Source organism: Mobula birostris, chromosome 5, assembly GCF_030028105.1.
Source record: "Mobula birostris isolate sMobBir1 chromosome 5, sMobBir1.hap1, whole genome shotgun sequence".
NCBI lineage: Eukaryota > Metazoa > Chordata > Chondrichthyes > Myliobatiformes > Myliobatidae > Mobula > Mobula birostris.
Genome location: NC_092374.1, coordinates 193,781,002 through 193,802,518, shown reverse-complemented (window position 1 = coordinate 193,802,518; position 21,517 = coordinate 193,781,002). Strand labels below are relative to the sequence as shown.

The 21,517-nt window shown below is 45.5% G+C and overlaps 1 protein-coding gene across 7 annotated transcripts in view; it reads left to right on the top strand.

Annotated features, from left to right (window-relative positions):
• Window positions 1–2,487: 2,487 nt before the first annotated feature.
• LOC140198188 (macrophage mannose receptor 1-like) overlaps window positions 2,488–21,517 on the top strand; it is a 71,020-nt gene continuing 51,990 nt past the window's right edge. The window contains exons 1-6 of one of the 7 annotated variants that reach the window (XM_072259199.1): window positions 2,488–2,761; window positions 7,611–7,771; window positions 10,735–11,097; window positions 11,328–11,492; window positions 14,886–14,957; window positions 21,064–21,135. In XM_072259199.1, the coding sequence (XP_072115300.1) occupies window positions 7,732–7,771; window positions 10,735–11,097; window positions 11,328–11,492; window positions 14,886–14,957; window positions 21,064–21,135 (712 nt within the window). In that variant the 5' untranslated portion in view covers window positions 2,488–2,761; window positions 7,611–7,731. The remainder of the gene's footprint in view (window positions 2,762–7,610; window positions 7,772–10,734; window positions 11,098–11,327; window positions 11,493–14,885; window positions 14,958–21,063; window positions 21,136–21,517) is intronic. The other 6 variants (XM_072259195.1, XM_072259197.1, XM_072259193.1 and 3 more) reach the window with 6 other exon arrangements.

Here is a 21,517-nt window from a genome sequence, read left to right as displayed (position 1 = left end):
TCAGGGTCTGTGAGTTGTAGGCATGCTATGTTGGTACAGGTCAGGGTCTGTGAATCGTAGGCATGCTATGTTGGTGCAGGAAGCATGGCGATACTTGTGGGCCCCCACCCCCAGTACATATTCAGGTGGTGACGACTGTTGAGCTGGGTGATGCATTTCACTGTATATTTCAATGTATGTGTGACAAATAAAGCTAATCTTTCTTTTTCCTTAATCTGCCAACTCCTACTGGTGCCTTCTGGAAGAGTGCCAATAGGTAAACACAAAGCTGAACAGAGGGCCATAGAGATACGGCACAGAAACAAGCCCTTCGGCCCACTGGGTCCCTGCTATCCATGACCATACATTTACACTGCTCCTACACCAATCCCATTTTATTCTCCCACATTCTCACCTGAAATCTTCCCTCCTCCCCCATCCCCTGCCCAGTTTCTACCACATCAACACTCCGGGGAAAATTTACAGTGGCTACTAATTAATTTAATGACCTACACCTCTTTGAGACGTCGTAACTTCATTAAACTAATTCAAAGGAAGACATGGGAGTCCAAAACATGAGTCTAACTTGGTGTTTACGTTAAGTGAGGTGCACGTATCACGTGGTAGCGTGATAACGTATGCCATTCATGTATTTATATATAATGAATAACGACAGAGAAAATTTACAAGGATGGTGCTGGGTTTGGAGGACCTGAGTTATAAGGAAAGATTGAATAAGTTTGGACTTTATTCCCTAGAGTGTTGAAGAATGAGGGGAGGTTTGATAGAGTTATACAAAATTATGAGGGGTATAGATAGGGTTAATGCAAGCAGGCTTTTGCAGCTGAGGTTCGGTGGAATTACAACCAGAGGTCATGGGTTAAGGGTGAAAGGTGAAAAGTTGAGGGGGAACATGAGGGAGAACTTCTTCGCTCAGAGGGTCCTGAGAGTGTGGACTGAGCTGCCAACACAAGTGGTGCATGTGAGCTCGATTTCAACATTTGATCAAAGTTTGGATTGGTACATGGATGGTAGGGGTATGGAGGGCTCTGGTCCTGGTGCAGGTTGATGGGAGGAGGCAGCTTAAATAATTTTGGCATGGACTAGATGGGCTGAAGGGTCTATTTCTTGCTGTACTTTTCTGTGACTCTATGAATTCTTAATCAATTAATATATACATGTACAAGATTACTGAAATATTACTGAAATATTAAAAACACAACGGGGGAAACAGGAGTGTCTTTGGGAATACCATGCGGTCACAGGGAGAACATGCAAATTCCATGCAGATGGAGGTCAGGTTTAAACCGGGTACTCTTGGTGGTGAAGGTAGCAACGCCCTCTGCTCTACTTCCGTGCTGCCCTTGTGTACATGTATTCACACCCACGTATCCACCCATATAGATGCACCATGGAGAGCATCCTATCCTGGCTTGGTTTGGCAGCTGCTTTGAACATGACCACAAGACACCATAGCTCCAGCTCGACACATCATGGAAACCAGCCTCCTCACCATGCACTCTGTCTATAGATTTTGCTGCCTTGGTATTATTGTAACCCACCCAGCCTGAACGTTCTTCCCTCTCCCGTCAAGCAGGAGATACAAGATCCCGAAAGCACGTACCACCAGGCTCAGGGACAGCTTCTACTGAGGCAGAGCAATTAATGCCACGGTATTACAGCTCAGGGGTGGCGCAGTGTGCAATTCATTTCCGGCATCCTCTGTAAGAAACTTGGTATGTTCTTCCCCCGCGCGCGCGTGTGTGTGTGTGTGTGCTTCCTCCGGGCGTGCTGGTTCCTCCCCACAGTGTAAGGATGTACCGGTTAGTCGGTGCATTGTCCTGTGAGTAGGCTGGGATTAAATAAGTGGGCTGCTGGTCTGCACAGCTCTAAGGTCCAGAAGGGCCTGTTCCATTCTGCTTCTCTAAATAAAAAATAAAATAAATAAATACTCTGGTGTTAAGTTGCAGCTTCATAAAACTCTAGTTAGGCTGCATTTGGAGTGTTGCATTCAATTCTTGTTGCCCCATTAGAGGGCCTATTAAGTTTTAGGATGTACTCCTGATCTCACTTTGTCAAGGCCTTTATCCTTACTGATCGCCTTCACTACATTTCTCTGCAACTCCCACACTTCATTCTGCATTCTTTTGCTGTTTTTCCCTTGTACTGCTGCGATGAAATGGTCTGTATGGATGGAATTCAAAACAAATGTTTTCACTGTGCCTAGTTACAATGTGACACTGATAAAGAGTTTTTTCCATTTCCGGTGCAGATAGACAAAGCAGGGTAAGGCTAGTCCATGATTAAGCCTCGAGCAGATACGCAGACATGAGACAGAAACTGCTGCACAGTGTGTTCTGTTGCCAGTGTGGGCCGCAATCAGGAAAGTATCAGCTGCAGAGTACAGTCCGTTCTGTTCAAGGACTGACTGAGCACTGAGCACCACGGTGTGCTGGGGCATCACCCACACATCCCCTTTCAAAACGTCCCATCCTTCCTTACTCTTGACCGGCCTGTTGCTCCTCCCCTCTGCTTAGAGAAAGGAGCTGGGGGTGGGAGTTGACCTCTAAAGGGTGGATTCACAGAGCCAGAGATCAGGGCGTTTTTCTCAGACAGGCTGGGAGAAGAGTCCGAAGGCCACGAGAGGACGTGTGCACTGCCATTGCTTCCGGCTAAATTCCCACCCTAGATGTGCGTTGTCCTGGCATTACCAGGCAGCGTGCTCCTACCAGAGTGAAAGAGGGCAGTCAAGGCGAGGAGGAATCGATTGTTCTCAATCCAGGTCAGTGTTAAACGACCCTTAACGAGCAGCACGAACAAAATACTAGAAGAACTCTGCAGGTCAGGCGGCATCTATGGAGAGGAATAAACAGTCGACGTTTAGGGCTGAGACCTTTCTTCAGGGCTGATGAAGGATTTCCGGCATCTGAGGAATCTCTTGTGGTCATAAGCAGTCATATCTGTTAGCCGGTGTTCTTTTGTGACTGGAAGTCCTGTCTTTGAAAGGAGATGTGTCAAACATTAAGTCAGTTGTATTGACCGTGTATTGGAAGTCAGAAAGCGATGAGAGTTTAAGCAAATCAGGAAGGTCATTGAAGGTCTAAATTGGTTCACGGTGATATTCTGAATTAAATTGCATGTGGAACAGTACACAGTTAATATACTATATACTACCTTGCCTGCAAGAAAATGAATCTCAAGGTAGTATATGGTTTCTTTTATGTACTTGGAACTTTGATTAACAGTGGTTAATACAGCAGAAGGGGTCCAAGACATTAGCTCCTTGAAAGTGGCTGCACAAGTCGATAGGGTAGTTTGACTTTATTAGTCAGGGCATTGAGTTCAATAGTCAGAAAGTTAGAGCATAAGTTTTATAAAACTCTGGTTAGGCTGCCTCTGGGGTATTGTGTACAGTTCTGGTCGCCCCATTATAGGAAGGACATTGAGACTTTGGAGAGGGTGCAGAAAAGGTTTTCCGGGATGGATTAGAGGGCATGTAGTACAAGAAGAGGTTGGACAAACTTGGGCTGTTTTCTCTGGAGTGGCAGAGGATGAGGGGACACCTGATAGACGTTTGTAAGAATTATGAGAGGCACAGATAGACTAGGCGGGCAGTAACTATTTCCCAGAGTTGAAATGTCTAGTATTGGAGGGCTCGATTTTAGGATGAGAGGGGAAAGTTCAAGGGAGATGCGTGGGGCAGGGTTTTTACATGGAGAATGCAGGATACCTGAAATGTGCTGCCAGTGGGGTGGTGTTAGAGGCAAATGCAACAGAGGCACTCCAAAGATTCTTAGATGGGCACATGGATGTGCGGAGAATGGAGTGATGCGGACATTGTCTAGGCAGAGGGGTTTCGTTTATTTAGACATTTAATTAGTTTTATAACTTGGCGCAGCATCGTGGGTTGAAGAACCTATTCCTGTGCAGTATTGTTCTATGTTCCATGGATTGATTTGCCATGGCCGACAAGCTCCAAACAAGGTTCCTTTCCTTCGACGGTCTCATGATCACACGGGACATGTTGTAGTTGTATAAGAAGTTTGTGAGACTGCACTTGGGGAACCGTGCACAGTTTTGGTTATAGGAAAAACATTATTAAACTGGAAAGATAGTTGAGAAGTTTAGTGAGGATGTTGCCAGAACTTCACGGTGTGAGTCATAAGAACATAAGAAATAGGAGCAGGAGCAGGCCATTCGGCCCATTGAGCCTGCCCCGCCATTCAATAAGATCATAGCTGATCTGTCTGTAAACTCAGCTCCATCTACCTGCCTTTTCCCCATAACCTTTAATTCCCTTACTATGTAAAAATCTATCTAACTGTATCTTAAATATATTCAGTGAAGAAGCCTCAACTGCTTTCCTGGGCAGAGAATTCCACAGATTCACCTCTCTCTGGGAAAAACAGTTTCTCCTCATCTCCGTCCTAAATCTTCTCCCCTGAATCTTGAGGCAATGTCCCCTAGTTCTAGTCTCACAATGGAAACAACTTTCCTACTTCTATCGTATCTATCCCTTTCAAAATTCTGTATGTTTCTATAAGATCCCCTCTCATTCTTCTGAATTCCAGAGAGTATAGTCCCAGGCGACTCAATCCCTCCTCATAGGTTAACCCTTTCATCCCTGGATCCAACCTGGTGAACTTCCTTTGCACTGCCTCCAAAGCCAGTATATCCTTCCTCAAGGATGGAGACCAGAACTGCACACAGTACTCCAGGTGTGGCCTCACCAGTACCCTGTACAGTTACAGCATGACCTCCCTGCTCTTAAATTCAATCACTCTAGCAATGAAGGCCAACATTCTGTTGGCCTTCTTAATAACCTGTTGTACCTGCAAGCCAACTTTTTGTGAATCATAAACGAGCACTCCCAAGTCCCTCTGCACAACAGCATGCTGCAATCTTTCACCATTTAAATAATAACCTGCTCTTCTATTATTCCTTCCAAAGTGGATGATCTCGCATTTACCAACGTTGTATTCCATCTGCAAGACCTTGGCCCAAACAGTTAACCTATCTATATCCCTCTGCGGACTCTCCACATCCTCTGTACAATTTTCTTTTCCACTCAGTTTAGTGTCATCAGCGAATTTTGCTACGCTACACTCAGTCCCCTCTTCCAAATCATCAATGTAAATGGTAAACAGCTGCGGGCCCAGCACCGACCCCTGCGGCACCCCACTCACCACTGACTGCCAACCGGAGAAACACCCATTTATACCATCTCTCTGCCTTGAATTTGTTAACCAATCCACCATCCATGCCAATACACTTCCTCTGACTCCATGCATCCGTATCTTATTTATAAATCTCTTGTGCGGCACCTTATCGAATCCCTTCTGGAAATCCAGGTATACAATATCCACCTGTTCCCCTCTATCTACTGCACTCATTATGTCCTCAAAGAACTCGAGTAAGTTTGTCAAACAGGGCCTGCCCCTTCTGAATCTATGCTGCGCCTGTCTAATGGAACCACTCCTTTCTAAACGTTTTGCTATTTCTTCCTTACGTGGAGTACTGTGCTCAGTTCTGGTCGCCTCACTACAGGAAGGATGTGGAAACCATAGAAAGGGCGCAGAGGAGATTTACAAGGATGTTGCCTGGATTGGAGAGCATGCCTTATGAAAACAGGTTGAGTGAACTCGGCCTTTTCTCCTTGGAGTGATGGAGGAGGAGATGTGACCTGATGGAGGTGTAAAAGATGATGAGAGGCATTGATTGTGTGGATAGTCAGAGGCTTTTTCCCAGGGCTGAAATGGTTGCCACAAGAGGGCGTGGGGTCAAGGTTCTTGGGAGTAGGTAAAGAGGAGATGTCAGGGGTAAGTTTTTTACTCAGAGAGTGGTGAGTGCGTGGAATGGGCTGCCGGCAATGGTGGTGCAGGCAGATACGATAGGGTCTTTTAAGAGACTTTTGGATAGGTACATGGAGCTTAGAAAAATAGAGGGCTATGGGTAACCCTAGTAATTTCTAAGGCACAACTTTGTGGGCCGAAGGGCCTGTATTGTGCTGTAGGTTTTCTATATTTCTATGTTTCTTAATGACAGCTTCAAACATTTTCCCAACTACAGATGTTAAGCTAACTGGCCTATAGTTGCCCATCTTTTGCCTACATCCTTTTTCAAAAAGTGGCGTGACATTTGCTGTCTTCCAATCCGCCGTCTCATGTTCCCCACAAATATTTCACCTTTTCACCCTTGTGAGGTTCACAAGGATGATTTCAGGAATTTCAGGAATGATTTCAGGGTCACAGTTTGAGGATAAGGGGGAAGCCTTTTAGGACTGAGATTAGGAAAAACTTCTTCACACAGAGAGTGGTGAATCTGTGGAATTCTCTGCCACAGGAAGCAGTTGAGGCCAGTTCATTGGCTATATTTAAGAGGGAGTTAGATATGGCCCTTGTGGCTATGGGGATCAGGGGGTATGGAGGGAAGGCTGGGGCAGGGTTCTGAGTTGGATGATCAGCCATGATCATAATAAATGGCGGTGCAGGCTCAAAGGGCCGAATGGCCTACTCCTGCACCTATTTTCTATGTTTCTATGTTTCTATGAAAGGTTTATCATACAAGGAACGTTTGATGGCTCTGGGTCTGTATTTGCTGGAATTTAGAAGGATGGGGAGGGGATCTTATTGAAACCTTTTGAATGCTTAAACGCCTAGACAGAGTAGATGTGGAAAGGATATTTCCCATGGTGGGAGTCTAAGCAAGAGGGCACAGCCTCAGGATAGAGGGGCACTCATTTAACACAGAGATGTGGAGAAATTCTTTAGCCAAAGGGTGATAAATCTGTGGAACTTTTACCACAGGCAGCTGTGGAAGCCAGATAGATGGGTGTATTTAAGGCAGAACTTGATAGGTTCTTGATTGGACATGTCAAAGGTTACAGGGAGAAGGCAGAGATTGGAGCTGAAGAGAGGAAAAAAGGATCAGCCATGATTAAATGGCAGAGCAGACTCAATAGGCCAAATGGCCTACTTCTGCTCCTATGTCTTATGATCTTAATCTATGACTTCTAGTTGTAGTCTCACCCAACCTCAGTGGTAAAACCCCGCTTGAATTTATCCTGTCTATGACCCTCATAATTTTGTATACATCCATCAAATCTCCCCTCCTTCTCCTACGCTCCAGGGAAAGAGTCCGAACCTATTCAATTTCCTTATAACCCAGTTCCTCAAGTCCCAGCAACATCCTTGTAAATTTTCTCCAAGGGTGTATTCTGTAGGCGACTGGAACTGCACACAATACTCTGAATCAGGCCCCACCAACTGCTATACAACTTCAGTGTAACATCCCAACTCCTGCGCTCAGCACTTTGATTTATGAAGGCCAACGTGGCGAAAACTCTCTTGAAGCTCTAAGGTGCCAGAAGCAGATAACTCCGTCCCCATATCATGAAAAAAAACTTCTTTGAGATGTGGGCATTGGTTTACCCACCCCATCAATCATAATACAGCATGGAAACTGGCCCTTCAGCCCGTCAACTTCACCTTGCCCATTTACACTAGTCCAATTTTATTCTCCCCGCATTGGTATCAACTTCCCCAAGATTCTACCACCCATCTACATAGCAGGGGCAACTTTTTAGCCAACCGTTAACCTACTAACTCTTGTCTCTGTGATTTCTGTATTAGTAGCCTTCAGCAAGGAGGAGGACCTTCTCGCTGCTTCTCTCTGGATCGTAGATGGTTGACGTATTTTCTTGGTTGCCGTTGAGGCTTTTCAAGCACCTGGATCACCATAGACATTGGAAGTATGCACAGAGCTGTGCTATTCCTTCTTTTCTTGGCTCAAGGTAAGCTCACTGTATCAGTGATTCTTTCCTGTACCACCTCCACACCTGAAACACTGTTCACTCTCTATCACCACCAACAATCTGCTGGAGCAGCTCAGCGGGTCAAGTAGATTTGTGGGTGGGGATGGTGAGGGGGGGGGAAGGAATTGTCAGCATTTTGAGTTGAAGAAGAAGGCACACTTTGGCTATATTTCATTAGGAATTTGAGGAGACATGGTATGTCGCCTGACTCAGGCAAATTTCCACAAATATACCATGTAGATAATTCAGATTGGTTGCAATATCATCTGGTATGGAGGGGGTCACTGCACAGGATTGAAAGAAGCTGCAGAAGGTTGCAAACACAGCCAGCTCCATCATGGGTACTAGCCTCGAGGATATCTTCAAAAGTCCGACGCTCATAAAGGTGGCATTGGTCATTAAGGACCTGCATCACCCAGGACATGCCCTCTTCTCATTACTACCATCAGAGAGGAGGTACAGGAGCCTGAAGACACACACTCAATATTTTAGGAACAACTTTTTGCTCTCTGCCATTAGATTTCTGAATGGTCCATAAACCCTTGAAATGACCCTACCTCAATTTTTTAGCATTATTTATTTAATTATTTTATTACATACATAGATCTAATTTCTGATTTTAATTTCTAGTATATTTGATGTATTGCACTGTACTGCAGCTGCAAAACAACAAGTGTCATGATATACAGTATCTCAGTGATATTAAACCCGATTTTGATTGAGCTGAAACCTGCCCAGAGCCAGGGTTTTGATCTGAAACATCGACAATTCCTTTTTCCCTCTGAGTTCGTCTAGAACAGGGTTCCCAACCTTTTTTTAATGCCATGGACCACTACCATTAACTGAGGGGTCTGTGGACCCCTGCTCGAGAAGATTGTTGCTCCACAGTCCACCATCTCTAATCTCTTGTGTCTCCCTTTTATTAAGGAACAGGGACAAGTGGTTTAGCTCTTTCTGACATTAACGCCTGAACTTTGTAATGTCTAGTTTGGGGAATTAAACCAGGGCTGGAGCTGCACAGTCGATGACAGGTTCCTGTGGCGTGTGCTAGAACAGAGACACCTAGGTGTATAAGTACGTTCAGTAATTCCCTGAAGGTGGTAAGGCAGGTAGACAGAGCGGTGAAGAAGGTATTTGGTGTGCTTGCCTTCGTCGGTCAGGGCACTGAATGTAAGAGTGGAGTATTGTGTTACAACCGTACCAGACATTGGTGAGACAGCACTTGAAGTGTTGTGTGTAGTTAAATATAGGAAGGATGGCATTACATAGGGTAGTTATAACCCTGCCGTCCGTCCTCCTGATTGGTTAGTCCTCATCCAGTCAGGTTTCCACTCCCCCACCTTGATTACAATCCAATTCCAGTTCTTAGAGCAAGACCTTGATAAAATTCTTTTCTTCTAGTTTTATTTCAATGGCTTCCTTCACCGGGTAGTCCCAAAACCCATTACTGCTTCACAGCAGTTTTGTGCCGTCGAAGTCAATCCTATGGCCATTGTGAATGCAATGTTCTGCTACCGCTGATTTCTCCGCGTAACCCAAACAGATACACCTCCTGTGCTGCTTGATACGAATTTCCACCGTGCATCCCATCTGGTCAATATACGCTGCTCTGCATTCACAGGGAATCCTGTAAACACCAGCCGTCCTCAGCCCAGATCATCTTTGACCCACATAAGTTGTGATTTAAGCTTCCTTATGGGTTTGTGGCTGGTATTAATCTGATATTTCTTCAGGATCCTGGCAATCCTTTTAGAAACCACAGATATATCGGGAAGACAGGCATTGTGATGGGTTCCTCCTCCTCGTTAGGTTTCCTGGCTTTTTCGTCGGCCCTTTTAAGGGCCGGATTGATTTCCTTTACCTTGTAGCCATTCTGTAGGAATGCCATGTGCAATCATCCTATTTCCTCGTGGAGACTCTTTGGGTCTGAAATAGTTTTTGCACGGTTACAGGATTCCCTGTGAACGCGGAGCGGTGTATTTCGGACTGACAGGGTGCACAGTGGAAATCTGCATCATGGAGCACAGAAGGGGTACCTGGAAAAATTGTGGGTAACAGAACATTGCATTCACAATGGCCATAGGATTGACTTTGATGGCACAAAACTACTGTGCTGCACCAGTGGGTTTTGGGACTGCCTGCTGACAGAAGCTGTTGAAATAGAACTAGAGGAAAAGAATTTTAACAAAGGCGAAGGTCACACTTTAAGTAAGAACTGGAATTGGATTATAAACAAGGTGGGACAGTGGAAACCTGATTGGATATGGGCTAACCAATCAGGAGGAATGGACAACAGGGGTATAAATACCACCACACTAGACCTGCCCAGGCATCAAGCCTGATGAATATGGCAGAGTTTGTCATTGAAACATCGATTAAAATTGATACTACCTGACTGGAAGCCCCAGAGGAGTTTATTCATCATACATATAGGGAAAGCACTAAATCCTTTCTCATACGGTACACGTTCTAGTCCGAATATAAGTTCTCACCTCGAAATATTGATTGTTTATTCCTCTTCACAGATACTCCCTGATCTGTTGAGCTCCCCCAGCATTTTGTCTGTGTTAGAGGGTAAGATATTTAAAGGGGATGTGAGAGACATGATTTTCATGCAGAAGTTGATTTGTATATGGAATCAACTGCCAGAGGAAGTGGTAGAAGTGGATACAGTGACAGCATTTAAAAGATATTTAGATGGGTAGGAAGGGGTTAGAGGGACATGGGGCAAAGATTGGCAAATGGACTAACCCTGGCAGACAGCTTGGACAGCATGGATGAGTTGGGCAGAAGGGCCTGTTCTCGTGGTGTACAACTCCATAAGTCTATAGTTCATGATCTCCTCCTCTTTCTCCATGCAGTTTCTTAGCACAAGAAACTACTGAGCTCCTATTGTAGGTTGTAGATTGAACTGGTTTTCTTTTTTTAAAAAATGTCTCAAGGCCTGTCCCAGATGAGTGAATCTGCAGGGCGAGAATATCACCGGATACAGGAGCCAAGAAACTGGACTGAGGCTTGGGATTACTGCAGAAGTGTCTTCACGGATCTGGCCAGCGTCCGGAATCCGGAGGAGTGGGAGGAAGTTTCTCATTACGCACAACAAGGGGAGTGGGTCGGACTTCACAAGGACAACCAGACCTCCACTGAATGGAAGTGGACTACCGGGGAGATATTTAATTATTCCAACTGGGAACCCTGGAAACCGCGAGAATTCAGCACCAGCTCCCTCAGCTGCGTTTACACAAGCAGGAATCAATGGTTTGACACGGAGTGCGATATCCCACTGCCCTTCATTTGTCACAAAGGTATCCGTTATGTTTTGCAACTTCTGTACTTTTGTAACTAGAGACTGTCGTGCATGGAAATCCCAGGAGATCAGCAGTTTCTGAGATACTCAGACCACCTTGTCTTGTACTAACAATCATTCCACGAATCTCTTGTGTTTCTATTGTTAGCAAGGGGGTTGTGATTAACCAGGTAATGTGAGACTGAGTGATGTGCAGCAACCTGTGATAATCCTTCCCTCTCTCCACAGAACTGCCTCAGACAACTGCTGCCTCTGAGCTAGCCGTCAACATATCAGCAAGAGCAGAGACCCAAACTGTTCTCCGTGACATTTTGCACCAAAAAAACCAACTTCTACCGCAGCTGTTATCTTCTGACACCATCATCCAACCATCTGTGGATCTGAGGGTCAGAGGTTAGTTACAGAGTCATGTAGACCAAAAAAAAAGCACAGGCCCTTCAGCCCACAGCTCCCATGCTGACCATCCAATAACCGTCTCCTCTAATCTCACTTATCTTGATGATTCAAGAGCTCAGCTACATACCATTAACTGTAGTGAGGGTCTCAGCCTTCAACTCCCTCTCAGGTAGTGTGTTCCAGATCCTGCTGTGGATAAAAATAATTCTTCCTCAGGTCCCCTCTGGGCCCCTTACCTTACCTATGAGCTCTAGTTTTAGATATCTCTGCTTTAGAGAAATGATTCGGAGAGGTGACTTAATAAAGGTGTATAAGGTGCTAAGAAGTGTAAAGAGAGTGAACAGCCAGTGCCTTATTCCCAGTGCAGAAATGGCTGATAAAGAGATAATCAGAACCAGGTTTAATATCTCCAGCATGTGTCATGAAATTTGTTAACTTTACAGCAGCAGTACAATGCAATATCTGACAAATAAATATAGAGGTAAAAAAACGAATTTCAGTAATTATACATGTGTCTAGGTCGAGGTATTCAGAAATAAGTTCAGTGGGGTAGGAACAAACATAAACAATGGGTCCACCTGGACAGGCAGGTTTGTGGATCTTGGGTAGGAGGTAGAAATGGGTCGTGCGAGGTATGGGAACTATGAGGTTGGTGGTAGTAGATGGGAGATCGCCAGAGTTGGTAAAGTCAGTAATGGTGTGTGAGGCAATGGCAGGGCTCATATTCCTATTTTCTGTCTGTATCAACGATATGGATAGGAATGCACAAGGCATGATTCATAAAATTTCAGAGGACACTAACATACTAGTGGTTTCATAGACACTGAAGAATGATATCAAGTATTGCTGGAGATCTTTGTCAGCTGGCTAAATGGGCTGAGGAATGCCAAATACAGTTTAGTACAGATAAGGGGTAGTTCTGTATTTTGGAAATGCAGGTAGGCAAGATTATGGGGAGGATGTAGAAGAATGGGGTTAAGAGGGATAATAAACAGGAGAAGCTCAGATGGGCATCTTTGTCGGTATGGGCTGAAGGGTGACTCTCACAACATGAGTCGAAGGGGTCATCAGTAGCCTGAGGATTCAGTGTCAAGGAAGAAGCGGGCATAGAGGCGGAGGCACGGCCGCTGCCTGCATGATCGACGCAACGTTAGGCAAAGGGGAGGATGTTGTGAGGCAGAGGCTCCAGCAGCAACCATTTGAGTTGAATGGCCTTTTCCTGTTCTGTAAATGTCATGTGCTAAGAACAAGCAGAGAAAAGAATATATAAAGGCAGCCTGCTAAGGCACTTCTATCTTTCAGCAGATCTCCCCGAGACACTTACAAAGTCAGAACCAGAGGTCGAGCCGATTTATCCGCCTGTGCGGGAAGTGGGTGAGAATTACATCACTGTGTCTAGGCTGGTGTAGAGAGTTACTGTGGCATACATTATCGGCCCAATAAGTCCATGCTGACCAACCGACACCCATTTACACTAATCTGGTTTTCTTCTCCCCATATTCTCGTCCACTCACCCCACATTTTATCACCCGCTCACTCACTCAGTGGGGGCTATTTACTGCAGCCATTAACCCACAGGTCCACACCTCATTGGGACAGAACAGTACAGCGCAAGAACGGGCCCTTCAGCCCACAGCGTCTGTGCCGAGCACATTGCTGAATTAAACAAAATCTCTTCTGCATGCAAACGATCCCTCCATTCCCTGCCTACTCATGTGTCTACCTAACAGAGTTTCCAATGCCACTGTCGAGTCTGCTTCCACCACCACCTCTGACAGCCCATTTCAGGCACCCCCCACTCTCTGTATTAAAAAACAAAATGACCCACACATCTCTATTAAATTTTGTTCCTTTCATCTTAAATGTATGACTTCTAATACTTGACATTTTATACCGCAGGCAAAAAGATTCTGTTTACCATTTCTATGCCACCAGTAACTTATAAACTTCTCTCAGCCTATGGGAAATCAACCCAAGTTTGTCCAGCCTACAGCGCAAACCCTGTAATCCTAGCAGCATTCTTATAAGCTTCTTCTGTACCCTTTGCAAAGCCTCCACATCCTTCCTGTTATGGGAATGTGGGAGGAAACTGGAGCACCAGGGGACGACCATACAGTCACGAGGACCATACAGACAGCGCTGGAGGGCAGGATCAAACCCGGGTCTCATGCCACATGAGCAGGAAAGGAAGGGGAATGGAAGAAAATTGAAAACCAAAGCTTGGATGACTGAAGACCTGGGGATTAAATTGAAAGTTCTTAACAGAGAGAACTAGTCAGGATGGTCAGGAAATTCTTTCCAAGACTGGGAAATCAAATGCGACCAACCAGGGGACCAGGGGGCACACAAATAGTAGAGAAGGGGTTGAGGGGAAATGAGTTTGCGTAGAGTATAATGAGAGTCTTGAAAACCTCCTCACTTGTATAAAGTACCTGGGTGATTATTGGCTGTGCTACAATGTATGGAGCTCTCGAAAAGAAGCTGGTATTTGGAAGTGAGTAAACAGGTTCACCTTCAGTCAACATGGACACAGTGGGCCGAAGGGCCTCATAAATTGCTATCAGTCAGCAATGAAGTAAGAATGAGAGAGGAAAGGAGTAACGATGTCAAAGAGCTTCTGGGAGTTTAACGAAGTACAGTAGTGTAACTAGTGGAGCTGCTACCTCACCGTTCCAGGGAAAGGGGTTCACTCCTGACCTTGGGTGCTGTCTGTGTGGAGTTTGCAAGGTATTGGGACACTATAAATTGTGTGAGTGAGAGGCAGAAACTGGGAGGGTTTATGCGAATGTGGGATGAGTAATAAATGGGATTAATCCAGGTTTAGTGTAAATGGGTCAGCAGAAACTCATTGGGCTGAAGGGCCTGTTTCCGTGCTTTGTCTGTCTAGACCTCTATGACAACGTGGCAGACTGTTAAACATCTTAGGAGGGAACTACACAGTTGACATATTGTAACCTGAAATATCGACTCTTTATTCCCCTCCATGCAAGCTGCTGTCCTGCTGAGCTCCTCCGGCGTTTTGTGTGCGTTGCTCAAGATTTCCAGCATCTGCAGAACCTCTTGGGTTTCTGTTAAACATTAAGCTTTGTCACATGTACAGGGAAACACTGAAACACACCATGAAACGCATCGCTGGCATCAATGACCAACGCAGTCCGAGAATGCGCTGGGCGCAGCCCGCGAGTGGCGCCAACATGCCATGTCCACAACTAACTCTAGCGCGTGTACCTTTGGAATGTGGGAGAAAACTGGGGCATGCAGAGGAAACTCAAGCAATCACGGAGAGAACATATAAACTCCTTACAGACAGTGAAGGGAATTGAACCCCAGTCTCTGGAGCTGTTACAGTATCACGCTAGCCACTAAACTATCATATTTTTATCCCTTTAGCAGATCTCCCTCAAGCAACCATGGAGGTTCCTCCCACAGGGAGCACCCAGCCCACCCAAGCATTGAACGCAGGTAAACCCAGCAGCTGCTCTCAACATCCTTTCCCCTAGCATCAAGAGCAGCCTCCTTTGCTGCCTTAACAAACCAACGTAGAACATACAGGGTTAATGGTAAGGCACTGAGGAGTGCAGTGGAACAGAGGGCTGTGGGAATACAGATACAAAATTCCCTAAAAGTGTCGTCACAGGTAGATAGGGTCGTAAAGAGAGCTTTTGGTACATTGGCCTTTATTAATCAAAGTATTGAGTATAAGAGCTGGAATGTTATGATGAGGTTGTATAAGGCATTGGTGAGGCCGAATCTGGAGTATTGTGTTCAGTTTTGGTCACCAAATTACAGGAAGGATATAAGTAAGGTTGAAAGAGTGCAGAGAAGGTTTACAAGGATGTTGTCGGGACTTGAGAAACTCAGTTACAGAGAAAGGTTGAATAGGTTAGGACTTTATTCCCTGGAGCGTAGAAGAATGAGGGGAGATTTGATAGAGGTATCTAAAATTATGATGGGTATAGATAGAGTGAATGCAAGCAGGCTTTTTCCACTGAGGCAAGGGGAGAAAAAAACCAGAGGACATGGGTTAAGGGTGAGGGGGGAAAAGTTTAAAGGGAACATTAGGGGGGGGCTTCTTCACACAGAGAGTGGTGGGAGTATGGAATGAGCTGCCAGTCGAGGTGGTAAATGCGGGTTCTTTTTTAACATTTAAGAATAAATTGGACAGATACATGGATGGGAGGTGTATGGAGGGATATGGTCTGTGTGCAGGTCAGTGGGACTAGGCAGAAAATGGTTCGGCACAGCTAAGAAGGGCCAAAGGGCCTGTTTCTGTGCTGTAGTTTCTATGGTTTCTATGGTTAATGCTTTACTGTTTGGAACTGATAGCCTAGGGACAAGGTGCGTGCTTTAGGGAAGGCAAAGGTTGATTCGGGGTAGTCAGCACGCCTGATTCATTTAGTGATACAGTGCAGAACAGGCCCTTCTGGTTGACCATGATTATCCACCCAGCAACCCTGCTATTTAACCTACCCTAATCACTGGATAATTTACAATGACCAATTAACTTACCAACCGATATGTATTTGCACTGTGGGTGGACACCAGAGCACCCGGAGGAAACCCACTCACACACGAGAAGAAATGTACAAACTTTCTATGGAGGATGGTGGAATTGAACTCTGAACTCTGATGTCCCGAGCTGTAATAGCATCCCGCTAACCTCTACTCTAACGTGGCATTGTGCTTGGGTGTTCATGGCTTACAAAACTTGATTGATATTTTTTTGATGATATAAACAGGAAGGTCAACAAGGGCAGTGGGGTAGATATGGTCTATATGGAAACACAAGAAAATCTGGAGATGCTCGAAATCCAAGGCAACACACACAAAATGCTGGAGGAACTCAGCACATCAGGCAGAGTCTATGGAAAAGAGTAAACAGTCGATGTATTGGGCCGAGACCCTTCATCAGGACTTGTGAATTTCAGCAAGGCTGTTGACAGGGTTCTACATGGTAGGCTGTCCTGATAGGTCAGATCAGAAGGAATCCAGGGAGAACTGGCTCATTGGGCACATGAATGGTTTGATGGTTGAAAGCAGGGTGTGATGTTGGAAGATTGTTTCTTGGACTGAAGCCCTGTAACTAGTGGTGTGCCTCAGGGGTCAGAGTGGAACCCATTGTTGCTCATTGTCTTTGTCAATGATTTGGATAAGGATGTACAAGGCGTGGTTAGTAAGTTTGCAGATGGCACTAAAATCAATGGTATAGTGGATAGTGATGATGGCTGTCAAAACTTACAGGCAGATCTTGATCCGCTGGGTAAGTGGGCCAAGGAATGGCAAATGGAGTTTAATTCGGGTAAGTGCGAGGTTTTGCATTTTGGAAGGTCAAATCAAGGTTTGGCTTTCACGGTGAAGAGCAAGGCGCTGGTGAATGTTATAGAACAGAGGGATCTTGGAGTACAAGTACGTGGTTCCCTGAAATTGGTGTCACAGGTAGACTGGGTGGTGAAGAAGACATTTGGCATGCAGATCTTCATTAGTCAGGGTGCTGAGAGTAGAAGCTGGGATGTTGTAGTTGCAGTTGTAGAAGATGTTCATGAGGCTGCTCCTGTAGTATTGTGTTCAATTTTGTTCACCTTGCTGTAGGAAAGCTTCCATTAAGCTGGAAAGAGTGTAGAAAAAGCTTCATGAGGATGTTGCCAGGGTTCGAGAGGCAGGGTTATCAAGATAGGCTGGGCAGACTAAGACTTTACTCCTTGGAGCATAGAACACTAAGGACTACTCTTATAGAAACGTATAGATTCATGAGCAGCATGAATAGGGTCAATATGCACTGGCCTTTTTCCCCAGCGTTGGGGAATTATGAACTAGTGGGCACAGGTTTAGGATGAGAGGGGAGAAATTTAATAGGAAACCTAGAGGTCACTTTTTTACACCAAGGGTGTGTGCATGGAACAATATGCCAGTGGAACATTTAAAAGTCATATGGACAAGTTCATAAATAGGAAAGGTTTAGACGGGCCAAACATGAGGAAAAGGGAACTAGTTTTGGTGTGGTCCTGCTTTGGTGCTGTATGACTCTATGACTCCTAAACTGGTGCAGATGAAGGATCTCGACCCAAAATGTTGGCTGCCCACTTCCCTGAATAGATGCTTCCTGACCCGTTGCATTCCTCCGGCACTTGGTGTGTTGTTACAGATTCCAGTGTCCGCAGTGTCTCGTGACTCTAAATCTGTGCTCTTTTACCATTGCGCCTCTCATTCCATGTGAAGGTCAGATGGACACAACCCTATGGCCTGTTAAATCATCCTCTCTTCCAGCAGAGTTCCCACAGCCATCACTCAAACGTGAGTCAGTTAACGCTGTCAGCAACATTTAACAGTGTGGAAGAGGGGGAACTGGATCAGGTGTAAATCTGTGCTCTGCCTGCAGACGGATGTGATCCTGAGCAGGCTGTCTCAGCCACAGTGCAACTGGACAAACGGTGAATGTGTTGGGAGGAAGTAAAGAAGTGGGCTGATTACTCCCTCCCTCTGTATCAAGGAGTGAACAGGTGGTCTGTGTTGAGGGTGGGAGCCGTTCTTCAACACTGGGCTCTACCAAAGAGCCGAAAGGCTGTTTTCCTGTCCAATATGTTCCACATCATTGGAGACTAAAATACGGCATTGAATCATCAAAGCATAGAAGTCTTGGAAAATGTACCAGAAATAGGATTAATGGAGGTTAAAGATTAGCTTTATTTGTCACATGCACATCAAAACATACAGTAAAATGTGTCGTTTGCATCAAATCAAATCAGTGAGGATTGTGCTGGGGCAGCCCACAAGTATCATCGTGCTTCCAGCACCAACATAGCATGCTCACAACTCAGAATTCTAAATACCTAAACCCAGAATTCGAGTTGTGGTGAGTGAAGGTATCCACAGTGGTTCAGGAGCCTGATGGTTGTAGGGTAATAACTTCCCAGATCTTGTGGTGTGAAACCTTGGGCTCCTGTACCTTTTGCAGCGAGATAAGAGCACGGCCTGGGTGGTGTATCCTGCAATCTTAACTGCTTTGTCTTCACAGAATTGATCAACTGATCTTAAAATCATTATCTAGGCTGTTTCATTGCCCCATCCCCTTTACTGTAAGGGAGGGGGGTGGGGGAAGAGATGCTGCATCTGTGCTCTGCCTGTGGATGAGCGAGTAAATCTGTGTGGTTTGTATCAGCAGCAGCACAGTTCTATCTTCAAAGCACATTCCACTGAGTTATTTCCGATGAACCACAATGAATGAGTTGCACAGACAGACTGTAAAGTGCTGGTGCAACCAAAAAACCTTTTTAATACTGTCAACCTGGGTTTGCATTTAATTTGTTTTACTTAATTGTTTGAATTTCAATTCCCAAGTGGTTGTGCTGGGATTTGAACTCTCGTCTCTGCCTTCCGATGCTAGTCCAGCACCTTAACCCCTCGCTACCAGAGTTCTCCCTGTGCACATTGGGATTATTTTTTCTTTTATTTCATGCTCTCGTCACACTTCCAGCTCCTTGAGTTCACAAGAAGTAAACCCCTTTCCCCACTTTATACTTCCTCGCTCCCCCCTCCCACCACACACCTGACTCAGGTAGAGGCACCCAGTATGGTGGAGAGGAACATCTTAGAATCATGGAATGACACACCTCCCAATTATACCAATTGTGACCAATTAATCTACTAACCCTAATCTACTAATCTTAGTAACGAGGAAACTAGAGCACCCAGGGAAAACTCACACAATCACAGGGAGAACATATAAACTCCTTCCAGACAGTGACGGGAAGACCTTGCTGAATGTTTTTTTTGCCCATCTGCATTAATTTGATTTGTCTACATTGGAACATTTTCCATCGACTGTATACCTTGCCTTTTATCTGTCTAAATGCCTCTTAGGCAGAGTGATTGTATCACCTCCTCTGGCAGTGTGTTCTAGATAACACCCCCTCTCTGTGTATTAAAAAAAAACATCCCTCAGATCCCCTTTAAATTTCCTAACTCTCACCTCAAACTCTGCTCTTTCACCTGCCATAAGAAAGAATCCCACCATAGCGATGCCTCTTAGAACCTCAATCATAATCTCATAATCTATCAGGTGTCCCCGCAGCCTCCTCCGCTCCAGGGAAAGCAAGCCCAGTCTGTCCATTCTCTCGCCACAAGTGAATTCTCCAATCCAGGTAACATTCTGATCGGTCTCCTCTGCACTCTCTCCGTGCAACCACGTCCTTCCTGTAGTGTGGTGATCAGAACTGTGCACAACGCTCCAAGTGTGATCTAACCAGTGCTTTGTAAAGTTGCAACACTACCCCCTACTTTTATATTCTATCCCCTATCTATGAATGTTGCCTTCTTTACCAATCGACCTACATGAGTCTAAATGATGAGATGTGACTTCCAACTTCCACCATCTTTGCCCCAGATATCAGTGCCTGATAACATCGTCACCTCTTTCTACTTCTGGTGAGCAAGGATCCTGCCAGGGATCTGGCTACTAGTAAGTTTAGTCTATCTATCTGTCTGTTTAGTTACTTATAGTCTTGCAATTGTCTAAAATTGTCGCAGTGGTCTAAAAAGAGGAGAAGGGAAGGTGAGGCTTGCTGCTGAAGAAAAGCGCACTCGTCGGAAAAACAGCACCAAGACAACACTGCAGGACAGCGCCTTCAAATGCAGTCGCTGCAGCTGAGACTGTCACTCCCGTGTGGGCCTCTACAACCACAACAGACGCTGCCCTAACACAGACTGAAGCAAGACCTTCCAGGCGCAGATCCATGGTCTCGCGAGACTAACGGATGCCATCACCACCACCAAGTCTTGCAATTCGTCTTCTTTTGCACATTGGTTGTTTGTCAGTCTTTGTGTAGGTTTTCATCGACTCTATTGGGGCGCCATCATTGCGTAGCTGTTAGTGGGATGCTAATACTGCTCTGGGTGTTGGAGTTCAATTCCAACAGTACGAAGGCTTGTATGTTCCTTCCCATCTGTGCGTGGGTATCCTCCCACAGACCAAAGGCATACCAATTAGTAGGTTAATTGGTCATTGTAAATTATCCTGTGACTTGACCTGGGTGAAGTAGGTGGGTTGCTAGGCAGCACGGCTCAGTGAGACAGAAAGGCCTGTTCCTCGCTGTATCTCTAAATGAGTAAATACATTTCTTTGTTTTCCTGTCAACGCCTGCAAGAAAATGAATCTCAAGGTGGTATCTGGTGAAATTTATTTTAACTTTGATCTTCGACAGAGAAGAGGAGAATACCCATGCCATGGTGGTATGGTAGGTTGAGCCGCTGCCTCTAGACAGCCGGGATCAATCCCAATCTCCGGTGCTGTCTGTGTGGAGCTGGCATGCTCCTCTCTGCTCCCATGTGGGTTTCCTTCAGCCGTTCCAGTTCCCTCCCATATCCCATATCTGTATTGGAAGCCAGGACTGGCATTGAGCATTTAATATGCAGCAGGTGCAGAGGGGCAAAGAGAGCAGGGAGCTGACTAGAGAGCAGGAAATGAAGTAATATTGGTTGGTTTCAGGTGATTGGGAACACCAGGTAGCCCGTACGTTCTAGAACATTCAACCAACAAAAATCAAAACGTGAAACACTTTTTCTCTTCCAACAGGGCAGCTGGAAGTGTCCATTACTACCAAGTCCAATAGCTGGGCTGTGCAACCCACCAAAGCATCAGATGCAGGTGAATATATGACCTGCCCTTTGCAAAACAACCTGGAACATTAACGCTTAGCACAGGAGATGCTGGAAGTCTCGGGCATCACACACAAAACACAATAGGAGTTCGGCAGTTCTGGCAGCAACTATGGAGGGAAATGAACATTTGATGTTTCTGATCAAGGCCATTCATCAGGACTGGAAAGGACGGGGACAGAAGTCAGAATAATAGGTTGGAAGAGAGGGAGAAGCACAAGTTGGCAGGCGATAAGTGAGGGGAAAGATGGGTGTGTGGGGTTGGAGGGGATGATATGAGAAGCTGGGAGGTGATAGGTAAAGGGCTGAAGAAGAAGGAATCTGTGGACCATGGGAGAAAGGGAAGGAGGTTTTCTTTCTAGGCTGGTTTT